The sequence below is a fragment of the Pelophylax lessonae genome (assembly GCF_965119305.1).
Source record: "Pelophylax lessonae genome assembly, chromosome: 3".
Taxonomy (NCBI): Eukaryota; Metazoa; Chordata; class Amphibia; order Anura; family Ranidae; genus Pelophylax; species Pelophylax lessonae.
Genome location: NC_138770.1, coordinates 316,869,121 through 316,887,627, shown reverse-complemented (window position 1 = coordinate 316,887,627; position 18,507 = coordinate 316,869,121). Strand labels below are relative to the sequence as shown.

The window sequence follows — 18,507 nt, the reverse complement described above, 5'->3', positions numbered from 1 at the left end:
AAAAAAAAAATACCAGGGTTATGGCAGCACCACCGGTATTTAACGTCAATGTACACTGCGGGCGGTCCGGAAGCGGTTAAAGAAACAGACAGTCCCTATATTTCTATCCTCACCTGTTCTATTAAAAGTGGCCCACAGTGAATAAATAAAGCATTTTATTGCATTTTTATCTGTCAATATACTATGTATTTTCAGATAGTAACAGATCATTGTTTAATTTTCACAGCAACAAGATACGCCTGTAAAAAAATTGTTAAAATTTTAACTTTTCTACCATAGAATAAGGCTAGGAAATAAAATCCAACTCCAGCAATAAAATGTATTTTTATAAGTTTATACAGGGTTGAAAACCCCCATTAATAAAAATGTATACCAAAAGAAGGCATAGGTGACAACTCGGATACAGTTGTGAAATTATTTAATAATATTTAGTAACCAAAAAAACAAAAAAAAAAAAACACAACTAGTCCCACCAGCCCACAATATTCCCACCCATATGGTATTTAGATAACAGCACTAGACATCGTAATTGGGATTCTTTCTGAGAATGACAAATCCCTCCAGGATGGGGGTCACGGGAAGATATTCCTCTGTTGCCAGTTCTGCCCGCTCACCATGTGCCAATAACACTGGGGTAGTATGCGTCTGGAAACCAGTGATGGTCTTGGGCTTCCCAGCCTGACCCACAACATCTACAGCCTACAGAAAAAAAAAAAAAAAAAATCATTACATTAAGGTACTGTGACATAGTCTTTGCTGTCTAGCAGGTTTGTGTAAAAGTTCATAGCAACCAAATCATATCTTGCCTTTCTTTTCTAAGCTTCAAAGAAGGAATGACAACTAAAACATGATTTTGTCTGAACATATACTGATATGAAAGAGTGAAGACTCAACAATTATTTTTGAATTCACTGTGGCAACGGGGGGGGGGGCACACATTAGGGGGGTGTCAGGGAGCACCAAGGGTGACACCCAGGGCCGGCCGCCGGACTTACTCCACCGCTCACTGACACAGGAGCGTGGAGGAGGAGGAACTGTTTAAAGCAGAGAATGGGCGAGAGAGAGAGAGACTCACCATCACTCACTATCCCTGAATACACAGCGGGCGCTGCCGGAGTTAACTGTGCTAGTTAATGAGAAGGCGATTGGTTGCTAGGACCGCCTAGCAACCAATCACCTGCTCATTAACTAGCACAGTTAACTTCGGCAGTTCCCGCTGACCTCTGTGTATTCAGGGCTCGTGAGTGACGGTGAGTCTTTCTCTCGCCCATTCCCTGCTTTAAACAGTTCCTCCTCCTCTGCTCTCCTCCAAATAAGGTAGGAGGAGGAGCGCTTGTGTTGTAAAGTGGGGTTCTATTGGGGGGGGGGGGGGTCTGCATTGTACAGGGGTTCTATTGGCGGGGGCTGTGTAATTTAAAGGGGTTCTATTGGGGGGGCTGTATAATGTAAAAGGGTTCTATTGAGGGGGGCTGGGGCTATGTAATGTAAAGGGTTCTATTGGGGGGGCTGTGTAATGTAATGTAACGGGTTCTATTGTGGGGGCTGTGTAATGTAAAGGGTTCCATTGGGGGGGGTTTGCGGAAACTAATGTAAAAGGGTTCTATGGGGGGGGGGGGGGGCACGGACTGTATAATGTAAAGGGTTCCGTGGGGGGGGCGGGGGCTGTGTAATGTAAAGGGTTCCATGGGGGGGGGGGGGGGGGGGGCTGTGTAATGTGAAGGGTTCTATGGGGGCGGGGCTGTATAATGTAAAATGTTCTATGGGGGGCGGGGGCTGTGTAACAAAGGGTTCCATGGGGGGGTGGGTGCTGCGTAATGTAAAGGGTTCCATGGGGGGATGGGGGCTGTGTAATGTAAAGGGGTCCAGGGGCTGTGTAATGTAAAGGAGTTCAGGGGTACGGGGGCTGTGTAATGTAAAGGGGGGTCTTCCTATAGATTTTTTAGGTTGTGCGTTTTTTTTTCTGCATTTTCTGAAAGCGCACCAAAAGTACAGCATGCTGCATCTTTGGCGCCCTTTCAGAAAACAGGAAAATAATGTTTTGGGGGGTGAGTGACACCATGGTTTACTGCACCAGCTAACACCAACCCTGGTGACACCACTGGCAGTATTTCTGTCTGGCGCCTCAGGTCAATCGGCGCCGTTTTTGCAGAGGAGGAGGGGCCTGGTCGTCGGGGGGGGGGGGGGGGATTCTTTAGGGTTCCGGGCTGCAGTGCGTGGAGGTGCTACACGTCAATGTGCGGTTTGTCACCTACACGCCGGGGGTGCCACATATAGGTTCCCCCCGGGTGCCAAATGGTCTAGGTACGCCCCTGCTTGGGTCCTGGAAGTCCAGCTTTCTAATTACTCATTAGTTAAATTGTGAGGTCTCCGTTACTTACTTGACCCACTCGAACAGATACTGGTAAAGGCCGCAACTCCTCATCAAATGTGACCAGCATTCGTGGCTGCATTGCAGCTACTAAACCGTAGAGTACGTAATGAGACTTTCCCAAAATAACTAAAAAAAAAAAAAAAAATTACACAGAGTGAGATACAGTGACTGCCAAAAGACAAAGCAAAAAAATAAATAGTAAGAGGGTCAAAATGGAAAAAAATACATGACTTACTGTTCCTTACATCCAGGAAAGACACAAGTACAGTTAATAACCCAGCCACTGCTACCTGACTCATAAGCTGCCGGTCACTATGATATGGACATAGCGTAAGTGTGCCTTTGCCGAGGTGTGTAAGACCCTGCAAAACATGGATATCCACAGTTACAAGGGTGGCTGTAACAGTTTATTAGGAAAAAAAATAAAAATGTATACTTAAACATACAAATGCTCTACCCTAGCACAAAGTTTAGTCCTTCTCCAGACACATTTATTACAGTGCAGCCACTGATTAAGGGCCCAAAACCATGCCTATGATTATGCCTCCAATAATTAAAAAATGGCATTGTGGCTAGCAAGGCAACCAATCTGCAAATAAGATATGCACAAAATGTTAGAATCAGCACAGTGCAACGCCCATAAGTGACTCTTGGCCTCATTAGAGAACTTAAGAGTACAATCCCATTAAGTCATGCTAACTTCAAGAGGTAGGGTGCTCAAGAAAAACCCGTAGAAGGGTACCCAGGAATGAAAAGGTGTACTGCAACCCAGACAACTGAAAGGGGCACCAGAAGAAAAGAAAAAAAAAGAATAAACAAAAATCTATCCAATTTAGTACCCAGCTCCTCTGGCATCTGGCAGAAGATCTTTCCAGGGCCTGTCCTACCTTGAGCACAGAACATAGTAAGAAGGGCCAAGTGCAAAGGAGAGAAGGGGAGACAAACCTGAGAAGGGGTTCCCCCAACACACCCCTGATGGGGTAAAGGAGAGGAATCCCTGACTGTTGATGAAGGGTCCAACTGCACACAGGGCGCAGACCTTTTTAAAGACTAAACACCTGCGCTATCTAAAAACAAAAATAAATAAATCCAGCTGCTTCTACAAGGTGCCCACAGCACCATAAAGACTAAACAAAGCTCCCACAGGGGGTGTAGCACTGTTCAGCTAACTGTGAAATATGGTGTTAACGATTTATATTCTTATACCAAACAAAAATTATATATCTTAAAGTCCAACTTAATAATATAGTGCAGTCCAATACAATAACGTGCCCAGTACTGTACTTTTCCCATACGTAAATTTGTGGAATTCTCATTTGTGCTGCCTGTGTACAATCCAGGTGAACCCCAGCTTCATCCACACTCACCAGATACGATTGACTCTGCATTTCCAAGTGAGCCAAACAAAGCTCTGAGCTGCTTCCGCAGACCGATTCAACCCTTGTTCCTTGAATGGCAATAAAATACTCAAATCCTGCACAGAAGCTGGAATGAGCAATGCAAAAGAGAAAAAGGGGAAACCTTCTATAGTAAAGTTGCGATAGAAAAAAAAAAAAGCCAATTCACTTAAACATGAAATAACATAGATCGCCTATGTAGAGAAAGCGCCAATGTATCCGTATCCAGTGTGCGCTCCAAAGAGCAGATGTGAAGTCACTGGAATTCCCCATTTTGTCAAGGGTTTAAGCTAAACAGCCTTGTCCGTTGGTTGGCAGGTCAAATGGTGCTGAGTGCAAGGGTCCAAATAGTGTTCTTTTCAGAGGAGTTTGCCCGAGCATCCCACAATGGGGATGGCAGGAAAGGGCACTTGATAAACACAAAGGCGAAACTCCTTGAGAAGTAGAAGCCTTCTAAAAATGTTGAGGGACAGGGGTCCTGGGAGCCCAAGTTCCCAGGGGAAATGGGTCAGGGGAAAGGGGTCCCAGGATGCAGGGACAGAGGACGTTGCATTGTCCAGTGCAGAAGCAAAAGAGAGAGTAGCAACTGAAGGAGGTGCTAGGGATAGGGGCTGAGGAAGAGTCAGGCTCTGAAGGCTGAGGAGAGTACCTATTACCAAATTAGATAAAGAAGTGTAGCATTCCTCTGACGACTCCTCAGACCTCATGTATTGAAGCAGGAGCACACCCTGGCCACCCATGGCATTGGTGTCAATAGCAGGGCTGAATAGAACATTCCTTTGAAGGTTAAGGGAATCAGATACTCATTGGATGCAGCATTAGCAATCCAATCACAGTCAAGTGCTCTGTATGGACGTTAATCCCAAGCGAGGCACAAGGCTCCAAACATTTGATCCATCTCCCCCATGAAAGGAAACTTAACACAAAATTAGTTAGCCTTCAGCAACTGGGTCGCACCTGTAGCTGTGCCATGCTCTGGCCTGAAAAGTACTCTGCGCAAAGCCCTGTGCCTCTGGGTCACATTACAGGGTGAGCTGAAGAAAAGTCGTCCAACCCCGCAATGACACTAGCAAAAAAAAAAAAAAAAAAAAAGAAAGAAGAGGCATGCTGGGTAAATGAGAGGTTATACGCGGGCTGGCTTACAATTATTCTATTTGCCAGTGTCCAAACCTCCTGTAGGTGGCAAAATAACCCAACTGTATCTGAATTCCTGTGTCCCTCAATGGCTTAAAAAAGGAAAAAATGAAATGTCTTGTTGGATCTGCTGGTTTACATCAATGTGATTCTTGCTGTGCATGAAATTAAGGATGTGTTCACCTTTTAAAAAAAAATAAAAATGAATGCACAGCTTTTTGCAGGTAAAAAAACAATTTTTGTAAAATCTTACCTGTAAAATTCCTTTCTCCGAGTCCTCCAACAGTCGCCGCCTCCTCTAAGTCATCACTATTGGGTATTGACTTCCGCTCCGCAGGAGGAGCTAGGCATAAGACTTAGTCAAAAGAACAAAGGCATTTGCATATACACACCCATGGGGGCTGTCCCACTGGTCAATACCCCCTGCAGTGACCACTCCCAACTCAGTTTGGTAGCATAGCAGTAGGTAATAAGAACACAACCCCAAAAAGAGGGGCGGGGGCGGCGACTGTCAGAGGACTCAGAAAATAATTTTACAGGTAAGATTTTACAAAAATTCAGTTTTCTCTTACGTCCGACAGTCACCGCCTCCTCTAAGTCATCACTATTGGGATGTCCCAAAGCAGTGTACCAAAGCAGTGTAGACATGAGGGGTGGGAGACGCAACCGTAGAAAAGGCAACGCAGTACCCACATCAGAGAAAGGAACCTTACCAGCACAGTAAGGGAGCCACCTGGGCAACAGAAAAAAACAAGGCTCAACAGGAGCAACAGCCCAGGAAAGCAAACACCAACAGCCAGGGACCCACAAAAAAACAAACACACTGCCGCACTGAGAACTTTGCGGCCAAAGGAGGCATCAGCTGATGCCAGAACATCTACCTTGTAGAATTTGTAAAAAGTGTGCACCGACGACCAAGTCGCAGCCTTGCACACCTGGGCCACCGAGGCACGATGCTAATAGGCCCAGGACGCACTCACAGATCTGGTAGAGTGCGCCTTAACAGGGAAGGGTGGAACCCGTTCCTTCAAAGCATAAGCCTGTTCAATGGTCTGTCTGATCCATTTGGCAATAGTTGCTGCAGACGCAGCCATGCCATTCCGAGGTCCCTCAGGAAGGACAAAGAGGGAATCCGTCTTCCAAAAAGGACTCCGTAGACGACAGGTAAACCCTGATCGCCCTGACAACATCCAAGGAATGCAAAGCAACCTCCTTGGGATGCTTAGGCTTTGTACAAAGCGAAGGCAGGACAATGTCCTCATTAAGGTGGAACTCAGAGATCACCTTACGAAGAAAAGACGGGCGTGGCCGCAAGACCACCTTATCCTTGTGAATTACCAAGTAAGGAGAGCGGCAAGACAATGCCGCGAGTTCCGATACTCTTCGAGCCGAAGTGATCGCCACTAAAAAGGCAACCTTCTTGGACAGCAGAGGCAACGATATCTCCCAAATGTTCTCAAAAAAGAGCACGCTGTAACACGGACAGAACCAAGTTCAAGTCCCATGGAGGTAAAGGCTCCTTCCGGGGAGGAGCAAAATGTCGCACACCTTGAATGAAGGTGCGAATCAAAGAATGAGATGCCACAGGGCGTTGGAAAAAGACCGCCAGTGCAGACACCTGGCCCTTAATCGTGGCCAGCGGCAGGCGCTGGTCCACTCCAGACTGGAGGAAAGCCAACACTCTCGACACCGAGTAAGAACGAGGGGAGAACCCCCTGGAGTCACACCAGGCAAAATAAGCTTTCCAGGTACGGTAATCGATTTTACCAGATGAGGACTTCCTAGCCTTGATCAGAGTAGAAATGACCTCAGGGGAGAGACCCCTGTCCCTCAAGACCTGGGTCTCAACTGCCAGGCCGTTAAAGCCAGCGACTGTAAAGCAGGATGGAAGATCGGTCCCTGAGACAGTAGATCTTCTCGCATTGGCAGGAGCCACGGAGGCGCCACTGCCAGGTGAACAATGTCGGCGTACCAGGACCGGCGTGGCCAGTCCGGTGCCACCAGAATCACCAGGTGCGGTTCCGAGGCTAACCTGCGGAGGAACCTGGATAACAACTGAATCGGAGGAAAGGCATACATCAGACGATACTGATGCCAAGGGGCCACCAACACATCCGTGGCGTCCGCCAGAGGATCGCGCGTTCTTGCCACGAACCTTTCCACCTTTTGGTTTAACCAAGATGCGAACAGATCCAGGTCCGGGGATCCCCACTTCGCACACAGCATTTGGAAGACCTCCGGGTGCAGGGACCATTCCCACTGGTCCAGGGTCTGGCGGCTCAGATAGTCGGCCTGCCAATTCTCCACATCCAGGAATGTGAACTGCTGAAATTGCCGGAACATGAGTCTCGGCCCAAGACAGAATGTCGGTCACCTCCCGGGCCGCCCGGGCACTTCTGGTGCCCCCTTGGTGGTTGATGTAAGCCACCGCTGTAGCATTGTACATCTGTACCCTAACAGGACAGCCCCGAAGTCGATCCGACCACTGGAAGAGACAGAGCTTGATCGCCCGTAATTCCAGCACATTGATCGGAAGGGAGGATTCCTCCTCCGACCAAGTGCCCTGGGCAGACAGGTTGCCCAAGACTCCACCCCAGCCCGACAGGCTGGCATCCGTGGTAATTACTGTCCACAGTAACGGACGGAAGGACTTGCCTTCCGACACCGCCGGGGACTGGAGCCACCACAGGAGATCCATTCTGATCCGGCGACTCAATGAGACACTCAGATCCAGGGACTGAGGCAGTCTGTCCCACCTGGCCAGAATCTCCACTTGGAGAGACCGTGTGTGAAACTGAGCAAAGGGTATCGCCTCGAAGGGCGAAACCATCAACCCCAGGGACCGCATGCAGGTCCTGAGTGACGAGGACGGATTGTCCCTGAGGGACCTGATCTCGTCCTGCAAGGACCAGAGTTTGTCCTCCGGCAAGAACACCTTTGCCTGAGCAGAATCCAGGATCATTCCCAGATAGGGAAGACGAACCGATGGAGACAACGACGACTTCTGTACGTTGATGGTCCATCCGAACTCCTGAAGCCTCTGTACCGTGGTGGACAGATCGCGTAGTAGGTCCTGGCTGACACTCGACCTTAGTAGGAGATCGTCTACAAACCTGTCAGCATAGCAGGCACGGCTGAGTGCCCTGCAAATGTGAGTGAAATTATCTTTCTCTAATAAAGCTGATTATAATTACCAAACAGAGAGCACTAGATTTTGCCATATTTCTATCCCCACATATGTCCCGGAATCCCCGGAGGTGAATAACAGGGAGGCCCTTTCCTGGAGTCCTATATCCTTGATATATGCGATTGCTGGCCCATTTGGGTCTGGCAGGAAGGTGAGAGGCTAATCCATCAGGTGGAGGGATTCACGTATTGGTGTTCACAATATATGTTATTAATCATCACTGGATTACACCTTTAGTTGAACACTGGGACATTTTGATTATCATTGGATTTGAGCACGAGCACTTATGTGTGCCTTATGAACTTGATGAGTTTATAATTATAAAAATTTTTTTTATCAATTTATCACTTATGAATTGTGTAGGTCTGGCGCATCACGTTTTTGTATGATTATTTGGTTATTGTGATTTGTGAACACAATTGGTGTATGCTGCCGGATAATTTATTTTACACATTTGAGGTTTCACTTTTATGCACTTTTTTACGCACAGTGAATTTGTGTTGAGTTTCACATCTTCTATTTGGTTTGCGCTGATAGTTTTTGGTATATTACCCCAAGACCGCAATGCCCTGTGCCCTTAGCAGGCCCAGAATCGGTGCCAGCACTTTGGTAAAGACCCTTGGAGCTGAAGCGAGACCGAAAGGTAACGCCACAAGCGGATAGTGGCCTCCGCTATTGCGAACCGAAGGTACCTCTGGTGACCCTCAAAAATGGGGATGTGTAGGTACACATCCTTCAGGTCTATAGAGGCCAGGAATTCCCCCGGACTCAGGGAGGCCACCACCGAACGGAGAGATTCCATACGGAACTTCCGAACACGCACAAAGCGGTTCAGTGCTTTCAGGTCCAGAATAGGACGCACTTTGCCCTCCTTTCTGGGCACAGTGAACAGATTGGAATAAAAGCCCCGAAACCTGTCCTGATGAGGCACCGGGACAATTACCCCATGGGCAAGGAGGTCCTGCACTGCCCGATGCAGGTCCTGTAGACGCCCCGGAGGCAAATAAAGATTTGAGGGAAAAAATCTGTCCGCCGGCCGGGAAAGGAATTTGATCTTGTACCCTGATCGAATGATTTCCTGAAACCACCTGTCCGGAATTCGGAGCAGCCAAGGTTGGAGGAAACCGCACATACGTCCCCCACCCCCCTGAAACGGGTGAGGGTGCCCCTTCAGGCAGAGGCGGATTGACCCGCCGAGCCGGCAGTGCCGGCCTTCTGCTTACCTGCCCAGGGCTTCTTCTGGCTACCTTGGCCTTTGAAGGGCTTGCCCTTAGTTTGGTTCCGAAAGGGACGAAAGGACCCCTGAGTGGATCGAGAAGTGGAACCCCGCTTGCCTCGAAAGGACTTGTTTTTCGGGTTCTGGGGCAGCAAGGTGCTCTTGCCCCCCGTGACGCCTTTCACCAAGGTATCCAACGCCAAAAAGACCAGAACCAGCATAGGGAAAATCAGCAACTGTTTTCCGTGACGACTGGTCATCCGACCAGCTCTTCAGCCACATCAGGCGACGGTTAAGCACCGCAACACTAGACAGGCGTGCTACTAAAGGGGCCTCATTTAAGGCCGCATCACACAGATACATGGCTCCTTGGTGAATTTGATCCACCATAGCTAGCCTGTCAGGTGGAACCGAATCAGACACGAGGTTGCACCTAAGCACCTTAGTCCAATCAGCCACCGCCTGAGCCTCCAAGACGGACGCGAAAACAGTTTGAGCAAGGAGCCCACCACCGTGTAGGAATGGCGGGCTAGAGACTCCAACCGTCTGTCCGTGGGATCCCGAAAAACCGGGGTCTCCTCAGTAGGAATCAAGGTAGCCTTGTTTAACACGGCTACAGTGTGATCTACCTGTGGAGGCACACACCATTGCGATTCCGTAGCCGGTGCAAAGGGATAAAGTAATTTAAACAGACTAGGAACCAGGAACGGACGTTTTAAAGTGCGCCACAGTTCATTAACAGTGTAATGAAACTCAGCGGGGCAGGGAAAAACCTGCGCCGACTTGCGGGTCCTGTGAGTACCAAAAGAGGACACAATGCCCGGAGGACTGGGCTCCAAATGTAATGTTTCCTTCACAGAAACAATCAATTCATCCATGGTCGCGCGTTCAGGTAACCCCGGGGGAGAATCATCAGGATGAGCGAGACCCTGAAAAGGTCACGCCCGCAGCAGCCATATCACCATCTGAATCAGAGGAAAGAGATAATCTGGGCCTCTTCCTAGCAGCACGTTCAGCCATCAGCACCTCCATTTTGGACACTAAGGACGCCACTACAGCGGCCAAATCAGGTTTAACAGGGGCCACAGCAGGACTGGGGTCCCCCACCAGGGCTGGAGGGAATTTGTTGTCCTGAGAATCCATTGCCCAAGGTGAAAAAATAACAGTGCAATAAAAATGGGAACTGTCCCTTTAACACCGCGGCGGAGTGCGCAGCCCACTGCTATGTTACAGTGACCAAGACCCCCAAGAGGAGAAGAAAACTGAGCCAGAAATGACAAAAAAGAAGGTTATGGAAGAGACAGTCTGCAGAGCCCACAGAATGTTACCACCTAGGTCGCTGCTTCAGAGGAAAAGGAAGTGAGGTCAGAAGAGGCTGAACTATAAGCTGCAAGGGACTCAGGGAAATGGCTGCCCATAGAACTGAATGGGAGACTTCGGTTCTATGGGCAGAAAATGGCCGCGCGCCGGATGGCGCCAAAACAGCATGTAACACAGCCCACAGTGAAGCCAACATGCTTGCCCAAAGTAAAGATGGCGGACCGTGCGGTTTTTACCCCGCTGCGCCCGCCACACACATCACCTGCACCCCCAGTGAAACACCTAAGTGACACAGGGAAAGGGGCTCCCCTAAACACACAGCACCATCGCAGTGTATGTACAAACAGACCCCACAGGGATCACAAACAGGGAGGCCCACACCGGCACAGACATGGGGGACACACTGCAACACAGGACTGCCACCCCACACAGAGGCCCCACACAGAAGTACTTGCCTGTACCAGATGGCGTGGGGAGCCTCTCAGAACGGAAAGCCGCTGTCCTCATCTGACAGGGAATGCCGTTAGCCAGGGATATTACACTGCAGTATCGCAGATGAGTCCAGTAAGGTAGCCACCTCACGGCTACATACCTGCTGCGAGCAGGGATGGGTCGTTCATAATGCCAGGACAAACCATGGCTGAACGCTCGATGGCGGGCTGGGGGTCCCTCTGACCCTCTGCCCTGGAGAACCAGGGCGGTCAGTCCGAATCCCAGCTCCGCATGAATCCCTCTTCATCCGAAGAATCGACTAAATTAAAGCTGACAAAATAAACAGCTAGTAAATCAAAGAAAAAACTGACATTTTCAAAGAAAATCAAATAAAAAAAGATTAGAAAGGCTGAGACTGGAGCCCCAGCACAGGGAAGCCTAACTACTCCTGAAGCTAGGCAGAAAGAAACTGAGTTGGGAGTGGTCACTGCAGGGGGGTATTGACCAGTGGGACAGCCCCCATGGGTGTGTATATGCAAATGCCTTTGTTCTTTTGACTAAGTCTTATGCCTAGCTACTCCTGCGGAGCGGAAGTCAATACCCAATAGTGATGACTTAGAGGAGGAGGCGACTGTCGGAGGACGTAAGAGAAATATGCATTTATTTACTTCAATTAGGAGCCTGGAAAGCATTGCACCAATGATCAGCAGATCGCGGGTGCAGTCTCGGGCTCCAACCGACCGTCAGTGTAGCTCTCTGCTCATACCTTGTACAGGCAAGCAGTTACAGAATGACAGGAAGATCAATAAACTAAATAGAGTGCACATCAGCACCCTGGTAGTTAATGGAGAACTACAATCTGTCAACCGCAATGGATGATGGTAGTTGTAGTTCCCCCATTCACAGAACTCTGTAAATGAATGATGCAACCAGGTGGGTGGAGCTCTGTACAGCCGTGGTTTTTTAAATTGTAACAGCGAGTGCGGGAAGAAGATCCCCAGCCCACTGTTACAATGGGGACTCACTGCTTCATCACTAAAATGTTACATGTACACCCTGAATATGGGTGTAACATGTTAAGAAAGGTGAACTTATCAGATTGATTCTGGGTAAAGTTTAACCACTAGGCACCAAGCACATGCAAAAATGCGGCCTCAGTGGCCGGGTCTTGGCGCTGAGCGGCCGCATATTTGTGTGCAATAGCGCCAACAGTGCTGTGAGGGCGCTCCCACCTTGCGTGCTCCTGGCAGCTTACGGAAAGTTCCTGATCGCCATTTGCGATCAGGAGTTTTCCAATCATGTGACCGCCATGACAGTGGGCACGTGGCTATAAGCCCTGTCTCCTGGCATAGCAAACCCCTAAAGGGCTGGCACCTAGGTGTTAAGAGATAAAAGTTTTTTTATGAAATTGCTCTTTTAGTAAAGGGCCCAATTTTTCTGAAATTCGCCATTAGTTCTAGTCTCTGTTCTATCACCTTTCTTACTGTAGAATAATACTCTGTACAAGACAGACAGTGACAGCACATCTAGAAGCGCTCTCCCCCCACAGATCTGTACCAGTACTGTCTGCACATCCATCCCAATGCCCACAGTGTACTCTGCTCCTCGCTCCACCTCCATGAGTCCCTCCCACTACCCAGCACAAAGACTGAGTAATTGCATTGAATAGAAACTCCCACTGACAGGGATAGCAACTAATATTTCTGTATATAATCTGCCATGCCAACTATCACACTAATGTCACTTGTTACAAATAAAACAGAGATAAAACATTTAATTAAGAAACACCTCTAGAAGCACTGAATGTTCTCATCAAATGTCCTTTTTTTTAAGTTAATGTAAAATATAATGGGCAGTGCACTCAAATCACATTTCTTTTATACCTGTTTTTTTTATGGAGTTAAACTGACAATCGCACACTTTTTTAGGGCACCCATGGACAAACATTTCTTGAATTACCAATTTCAACAGTGCTTTTTTCTTTACAATAAACACTGCAGTGAAATTCCATGTTAGCATGTACCAGATATCAGAATTATTCCCTTTTCCAACCACTTTTGCTTTAAAAAAAATCTCATCAATCATAAATTTATGACATATAGTACACACACAAAGGAAATTAAAGATCTGTACTTTTCCATTATCTGAGAATCATTGTAGTTATCTGATGGAGAGGGACAAGTCACTCGTGTGGAAATGCGTTGCAACAAGCTCCCGTACTGTGATTGTATAGTATGAAATCTGCCAACGGTGAGTCCTCAACCCTAGAAACAGTAAGGAGGTGGAGGGGCATGGTTTTGATGTCTGAGTCACTCTTGGCCTTCAGTGAGAATGTTCTGCCCTTGGTGTTCAAAAGATCCTCTCGCTGCTCTTACATAACTACAATCTGTACAATCTGACTGCTAAATATTGTTGTCACTTATATGAATAATGCTGCTTTCCATTTCCCATGTCAATATATTTGGAAAATAAAGGTAATGTGCTCCCACAACAGTGGGATACTTCTTCATTTGAGATCCCGACAAATCCCTGACTACTCTCATACCATATAGAACACCAAGAATATTAAATTAGAGTTCACACTATTCGGATTTGTGGAGGGCATACTGCTCCTAAAGCTAAAGGAGAGATGATTCAACCACTTCAAGGTCAATCATAAGCACCACTTCAACCCAGAGACAGGAGTACATACCCAAACTATTGAGACACCAAGGGGCAGTTTGAAATGGAAAAACAAACAAGAACCAGTCACATGGAGGCAAAAAAACAAATATGAAGACATGTTCTCTTATGTACTCTGCACTAAGTTTGGATATATACAACAAATATGTTTCTTTTTTATTTCTCCTGGCGAGTGGCATTTCTCATCACTGAAGACAGAGACTCCTGGATAATGGGAAAGTACCAAGATATCGAATATAAAACATTTCACATGCACAAGATTTCAACAGTCAAATACCCACAGCCACTCTTACTCCATCCATTAACAACCACAAATTTTGTAATAAATATTTTATTTTTCCCTACCTGTGCCAATCGCACCATGAAAAGATTGTTGGGGTCCTTAGCATGATACTGGGCCAACTGCCGTAACATTGCAGCAAGACGGGCATTGTTGGTTCCTAAAGACAGAAGAATGAAACATGGCTTTACTTAATTCCTAGTCCAAAAACACTAAAGTCACAACCCCAGGAGGTGATTAAACTTACCACTTCCCACCATGCCCATGGCAAAGATGGAATTGTAGGAAACTTCAGGGTCTGCATCATGAGAGAATTTGCTCAGAGTATCCAGGATATTCAGCCTTGGGTTGGACACAGAGATGAGAGCAAGAGCCAAAGGAACAGCCCGTCTAAGTGTGGGCTCACCATATCTTAGCTTTTGGAGAAAAATTGAGAAAAAGAGGTAATGTAAAACAGAATATGGGTTTTTGTACTTGCTATGTAATCCTTTTCTTGGAGTCTATTGAGGGACACAGAAACTGTAGCAGGTTGCACAGATGCAGCCAGGCTGTACTGCTGCCTACTTGGGGATTGCACACTGACAAAACAACCGTAAGACAACCCCAGGATATACTCTTCTCTACTCAACAAGTGCCAAAAGCCTAAACATTTCTACTATCTTTCCCATCTTTTGAGGGTTGGTCAAAAGGACTTGAAATGTAGTCAGGACATCCAAAAGCAGTCCAACTGAGAAGTTGGCAACACAGCAACAACTGCTAAGAGGCCCAAAAATAACAGGGGACTACCTACAGCCCAGAAAAATTCAGAAGGACCCAGAAAGCTCACCACCAAAGAAAATTACTCCACACGGAAGGGGAAACAAAAGCTTAACCCACAAGAAGGTGATCAAAAACCCACCAAAAAAAAAAAACATGGAAACTCATAACATTCTCTTCAAGTGGAGAAAGGAAACACAACTTGATGTGGTCAACAAAAAAACATTAACAGCCTCTAGAAGGAACAGGTCCCAAGAAGGAACCTAGAATAAAACTGGTTCAGGTGAGCAAGACCCACCGGTCTAGATGGGAAAAGATAGGGCCCTTACACCCATAATTACTCAGGATCAAGGGGATGTAAACTCCGTGACTAAAGACATTGTCTGGCCAGACAACCAATCTCTCTAGGTGAGACTTCCCAGGAAAAACTTGGCACACAGCCCACAAGGGATGTGAAGGGATTGATCAGATCGCCAGAGAACTCAGGGGGTTCTGACACACACATACACGCACGTGTACAGACACACTGCGTTTACATAGTGGTGATGCAACTAAGCTCAAAGTGCACGGCAAGGTCTCCAGTACTCAATTCCAGGTACTAATGAGGGTTGGATGGATGTAGGCAGCCAGTAGGAACAGACTGAGTTCTAAAGACTGAGACTAAAGTTGATAGCAGAATAATCCAAGGAAAAAAAATAGTGACAAAAGAAAAAACCACTAGTAAAGACTGGTTAGACTTTTTGAAGCAGAGCAGAAGAAAACACATTCTTTCTGCCAGGAAAGGGGCAAAAGGGAAAAAAAAAAAAAAAAACACACAGGCATACTGGGTAGAGGGAGTGGTTATCTTGGGTCTTGCTTATAATATTTTTACATTTGCCAGTGTCTAAGCCTACAGTAGGCAGCAGTAAAACCAGTATCTGAATTCCAGACTATACGAAAAATCGTTCAAACTCATTTTCGAAAAACAAACACTCGGCCGTGAGAGCAAACGATAGTGCCATCATGTATTGACTGATAAATCGTTCAATGGACATAAATTAATCTGCTTTTTGGTTAGTTTTTCACATATACCTAGTGCAAACAGTTTGGACGAGAAACACATTAACCTTTCAATTTATCGTCTGTTCAGCAGAAAATTTTGGCTCAAAAACGTCACAATCGATTAACAATTCGTGCCCATTAACTGGCCGAAAAACGCAAGAACTGTCCAAATGACCCAATTTCGAAAACAATTTTGGTATAATGTATGGCCTGCATAAGTCTCATCTGCAATACAGGTTTTATACCTGCTGTTTGCAATCTTCCTGAAAATTTAAACTGAGCTGCGCATGTGCAGCTTCGTTCACAATATTAGCATATGCCCAGATGGATGAACTCCCAAACATGCACATAAGTTACGTTATCCTGGCAAAATCTCAAACCCAGAAAGATGACCAGGCGAAGATGCTTTAAACATACACAAGTGAAAGGGTAACCCAAGCTATTGCTCATAAAAATTAGTTGAATAGAATCTAAAATATATCCTGACAGAGGAAGAACAATACATTTCGTTTTTAAGAGCATTACCAGATGTCCAAAGGTGCGCAACGCCATCTCGGAACCGATTTCTTCACCCATGGCAATAAGAGCAATACCCAAAACCGCAGCACCCTACACACATACAAAAAAAGATAAAAATAATGATTGCCTTAGCATTAAGCTGCAAATAAATATTTTAACAGGTAAGAAAGCTGTAGATAAATATTAAAACTTAATATTCTGAGTTTTTATATAATGCCCTGTTAATGACATAATATTCAACACAACTTAGAAGAAATGGAATTGTAGCTAAGCTACTGGAAAGAGGTTACCTGGTGAGATCCCATGTCTGCAGCAGTCTCTTTCTTTTCCTTCTTGTCCTTCTTGTCTTCTTCTTTCTCCTTATTATCAAAATGTTCACTGCAGATGTGCAAAAGCTGTTGAACTTTCAAGACATTCCCAGAACCTGTAAAAAAGCAAAACATACTACCATACTCAGATGAAGTATTAATACAGGCTAAATCTCAGATCAAATCTAAAAACAGCTGTGCAAGTTATCAAGATTAAAGCGGTATTAAAGTCAACCAAAAAATGTTATACATTTCACTTATCAATCTTTAGATGTGGTGGATGTATTTTGTTGTTTTAGGCCTGGTTCACCCTAGTGTTACTTCTGATGCAACTTGAGTTGCACAGAATTGCATGACAAGGGTAATCCTATTGTTTTCAATGGTGCCCGTTCTAATCAATACAACTCAGACTGGTGCCATTGTGGGAAAGGTTCCTGCACTAATTTGGTGCATTACCAGTGCAATATGGCCCACAGAATATGCAAAACTGCACCACATAATCGCATTGCAAATCACATCAAAGTCGCATCGTAGTAGTATAAACCAAGCTTTAAGCCCCCCCTTTCACCTGTGACCTGGCCAGTAACACACCTCCTGTATTATAGTGCCTACACTCTGAACGAAGGAGCAACAGAGAAACCTTTGAACAGCAGCATTGTTAATCTGGAGGAGAGTAGTGTTAGATATACTAGCAGATTTACAACCCCAATTACCAAAACAAAGCTGGCAAAGTACGTGGTACCAACAAGAGCGAGCTAGAAGAACATTTTGCAACAGTTCAGTAATATGACTGGGTATAAAAGAGCATCTCAGAGTCAGAGCGTTTCAGGCGTGAATATGAGCAATGTTGACCCACATGAAAAGCCATGTCTAAAAAATGTCGAACAATTTTAGAATAATGTTCCTCAATGTACAATTGCAAAGACTTTAAATATACCATTACCTACAGTACATAATATTAAAAGTTTCAGAGAATTTGCAGAATCTCTGTGCACAAGGGACAACCCTAAACTGCAATATCAGATGCCAGTTATCTTCAGCCCTCAGGCGGCACTGCATTAAAAACAGGCAGGATTCTGTGATGGACATCACTGCATGGGCTCACAAATACTTTCAAAAATCACTGTCTGTGAACACAGTTTGCGGTGCCATGCAAAGACGACAGGTAAAGCTCTATCATACAAAGAAGCCATATATGAACATGATACAGAAACACTGCTGTCTTTTCTGGGACAAAGCTCATTTAAAATGGTCTGATGCAAAGTGGCAAACTGTTCTTTGGTAGGACTAAGGTAAATTTTACATTTTTGGCAATCATGGGAACTGTGCCCTCTGGACTAAAGAGGAGAGGGACCTTCTGGCTTGTTATCAGCGCTCAGTTCAAAAGCCTGCATCTCTGAAGGTATCGAAGTGCATTCCTGTGTATGGAATGGGCAGCTTGTACATCTGAAAAAGCACCATCAATGCTGAAATCTATATCCAGGTTTTAGAGCAGCATATTGCTCCCATCCAGACATCTTTTTTCACCGGTTGCCGACTGCTCACAGTATATTTACTGCGGCAGTCAGCCCCGGCCAGGCAGAGTGACGTAGGTCTACGTCGCTCGCCTGTCACTGCTTTTAGAGCCAATAGCGGGCGAGCGCGCACCCGCTGAGGTGCGCGCCCGCCTCGGCTCGTTTACAGAGGAGAGCGGGCGTGTGACCGGCGGACCCAATGTCTGACGGTCACACTACGATCGCCGGTACAGCGGGAGAAAGGCAGAGCGGCTTATGTAAACAAGCCACCTGTCATTCTCCCCTGTGTAAAAATGAAGATCAGACGGTTCTACTATGTAGAACCGTTGATCTTTGTTTTTACACTAGGA

General features: G+C 46.3%; 1 protein-coding gene across 1 annotated transcript in view; it reads right to left on the bottom strand.

The window, feature by feature from the left end:
- Positions 1-401: 401 nt before the first annotated feature.
- Positions 402-18,507, bottom strand: part of PSMD2 (proteasome 26S subunit ubiquitin receptor, non-ATPase 2) — a 43,573-nt gene continuing 25,467 nt past the window's right edge. Inside the window, exons 15-21 of the mRNA XM_082248895.1 lie at positions 16,626-16,759; positions 16,342-16,425; positions 14,267-14,435; positions 14,085-14,179; positions 2,607-2,733; positions 2,379-2,497; positions 402-699 (exon numbers count right to left, since the gene is read on the bottom strand). Of these exons, the coding sequence (XP_082105021.1) occupies positions 517-699; positions 2,379-2,497; positions 2,607-2,733; positions 14,085-14,179; positions 14,267-14,435; positions 16,342-16,425; positions 16,626-16,759 (911 nt within the window). The 3' untranslated portion in view covers positions 402-516. The remainder of the gene's footprint in view (positions 700-2,378; positions 2,498-2,606; positions 2,734-14,084; positions 14,180-14,266; positions 14,436-16,341; positions 16,426-16,625; positions 16,760-18,507) is intronic.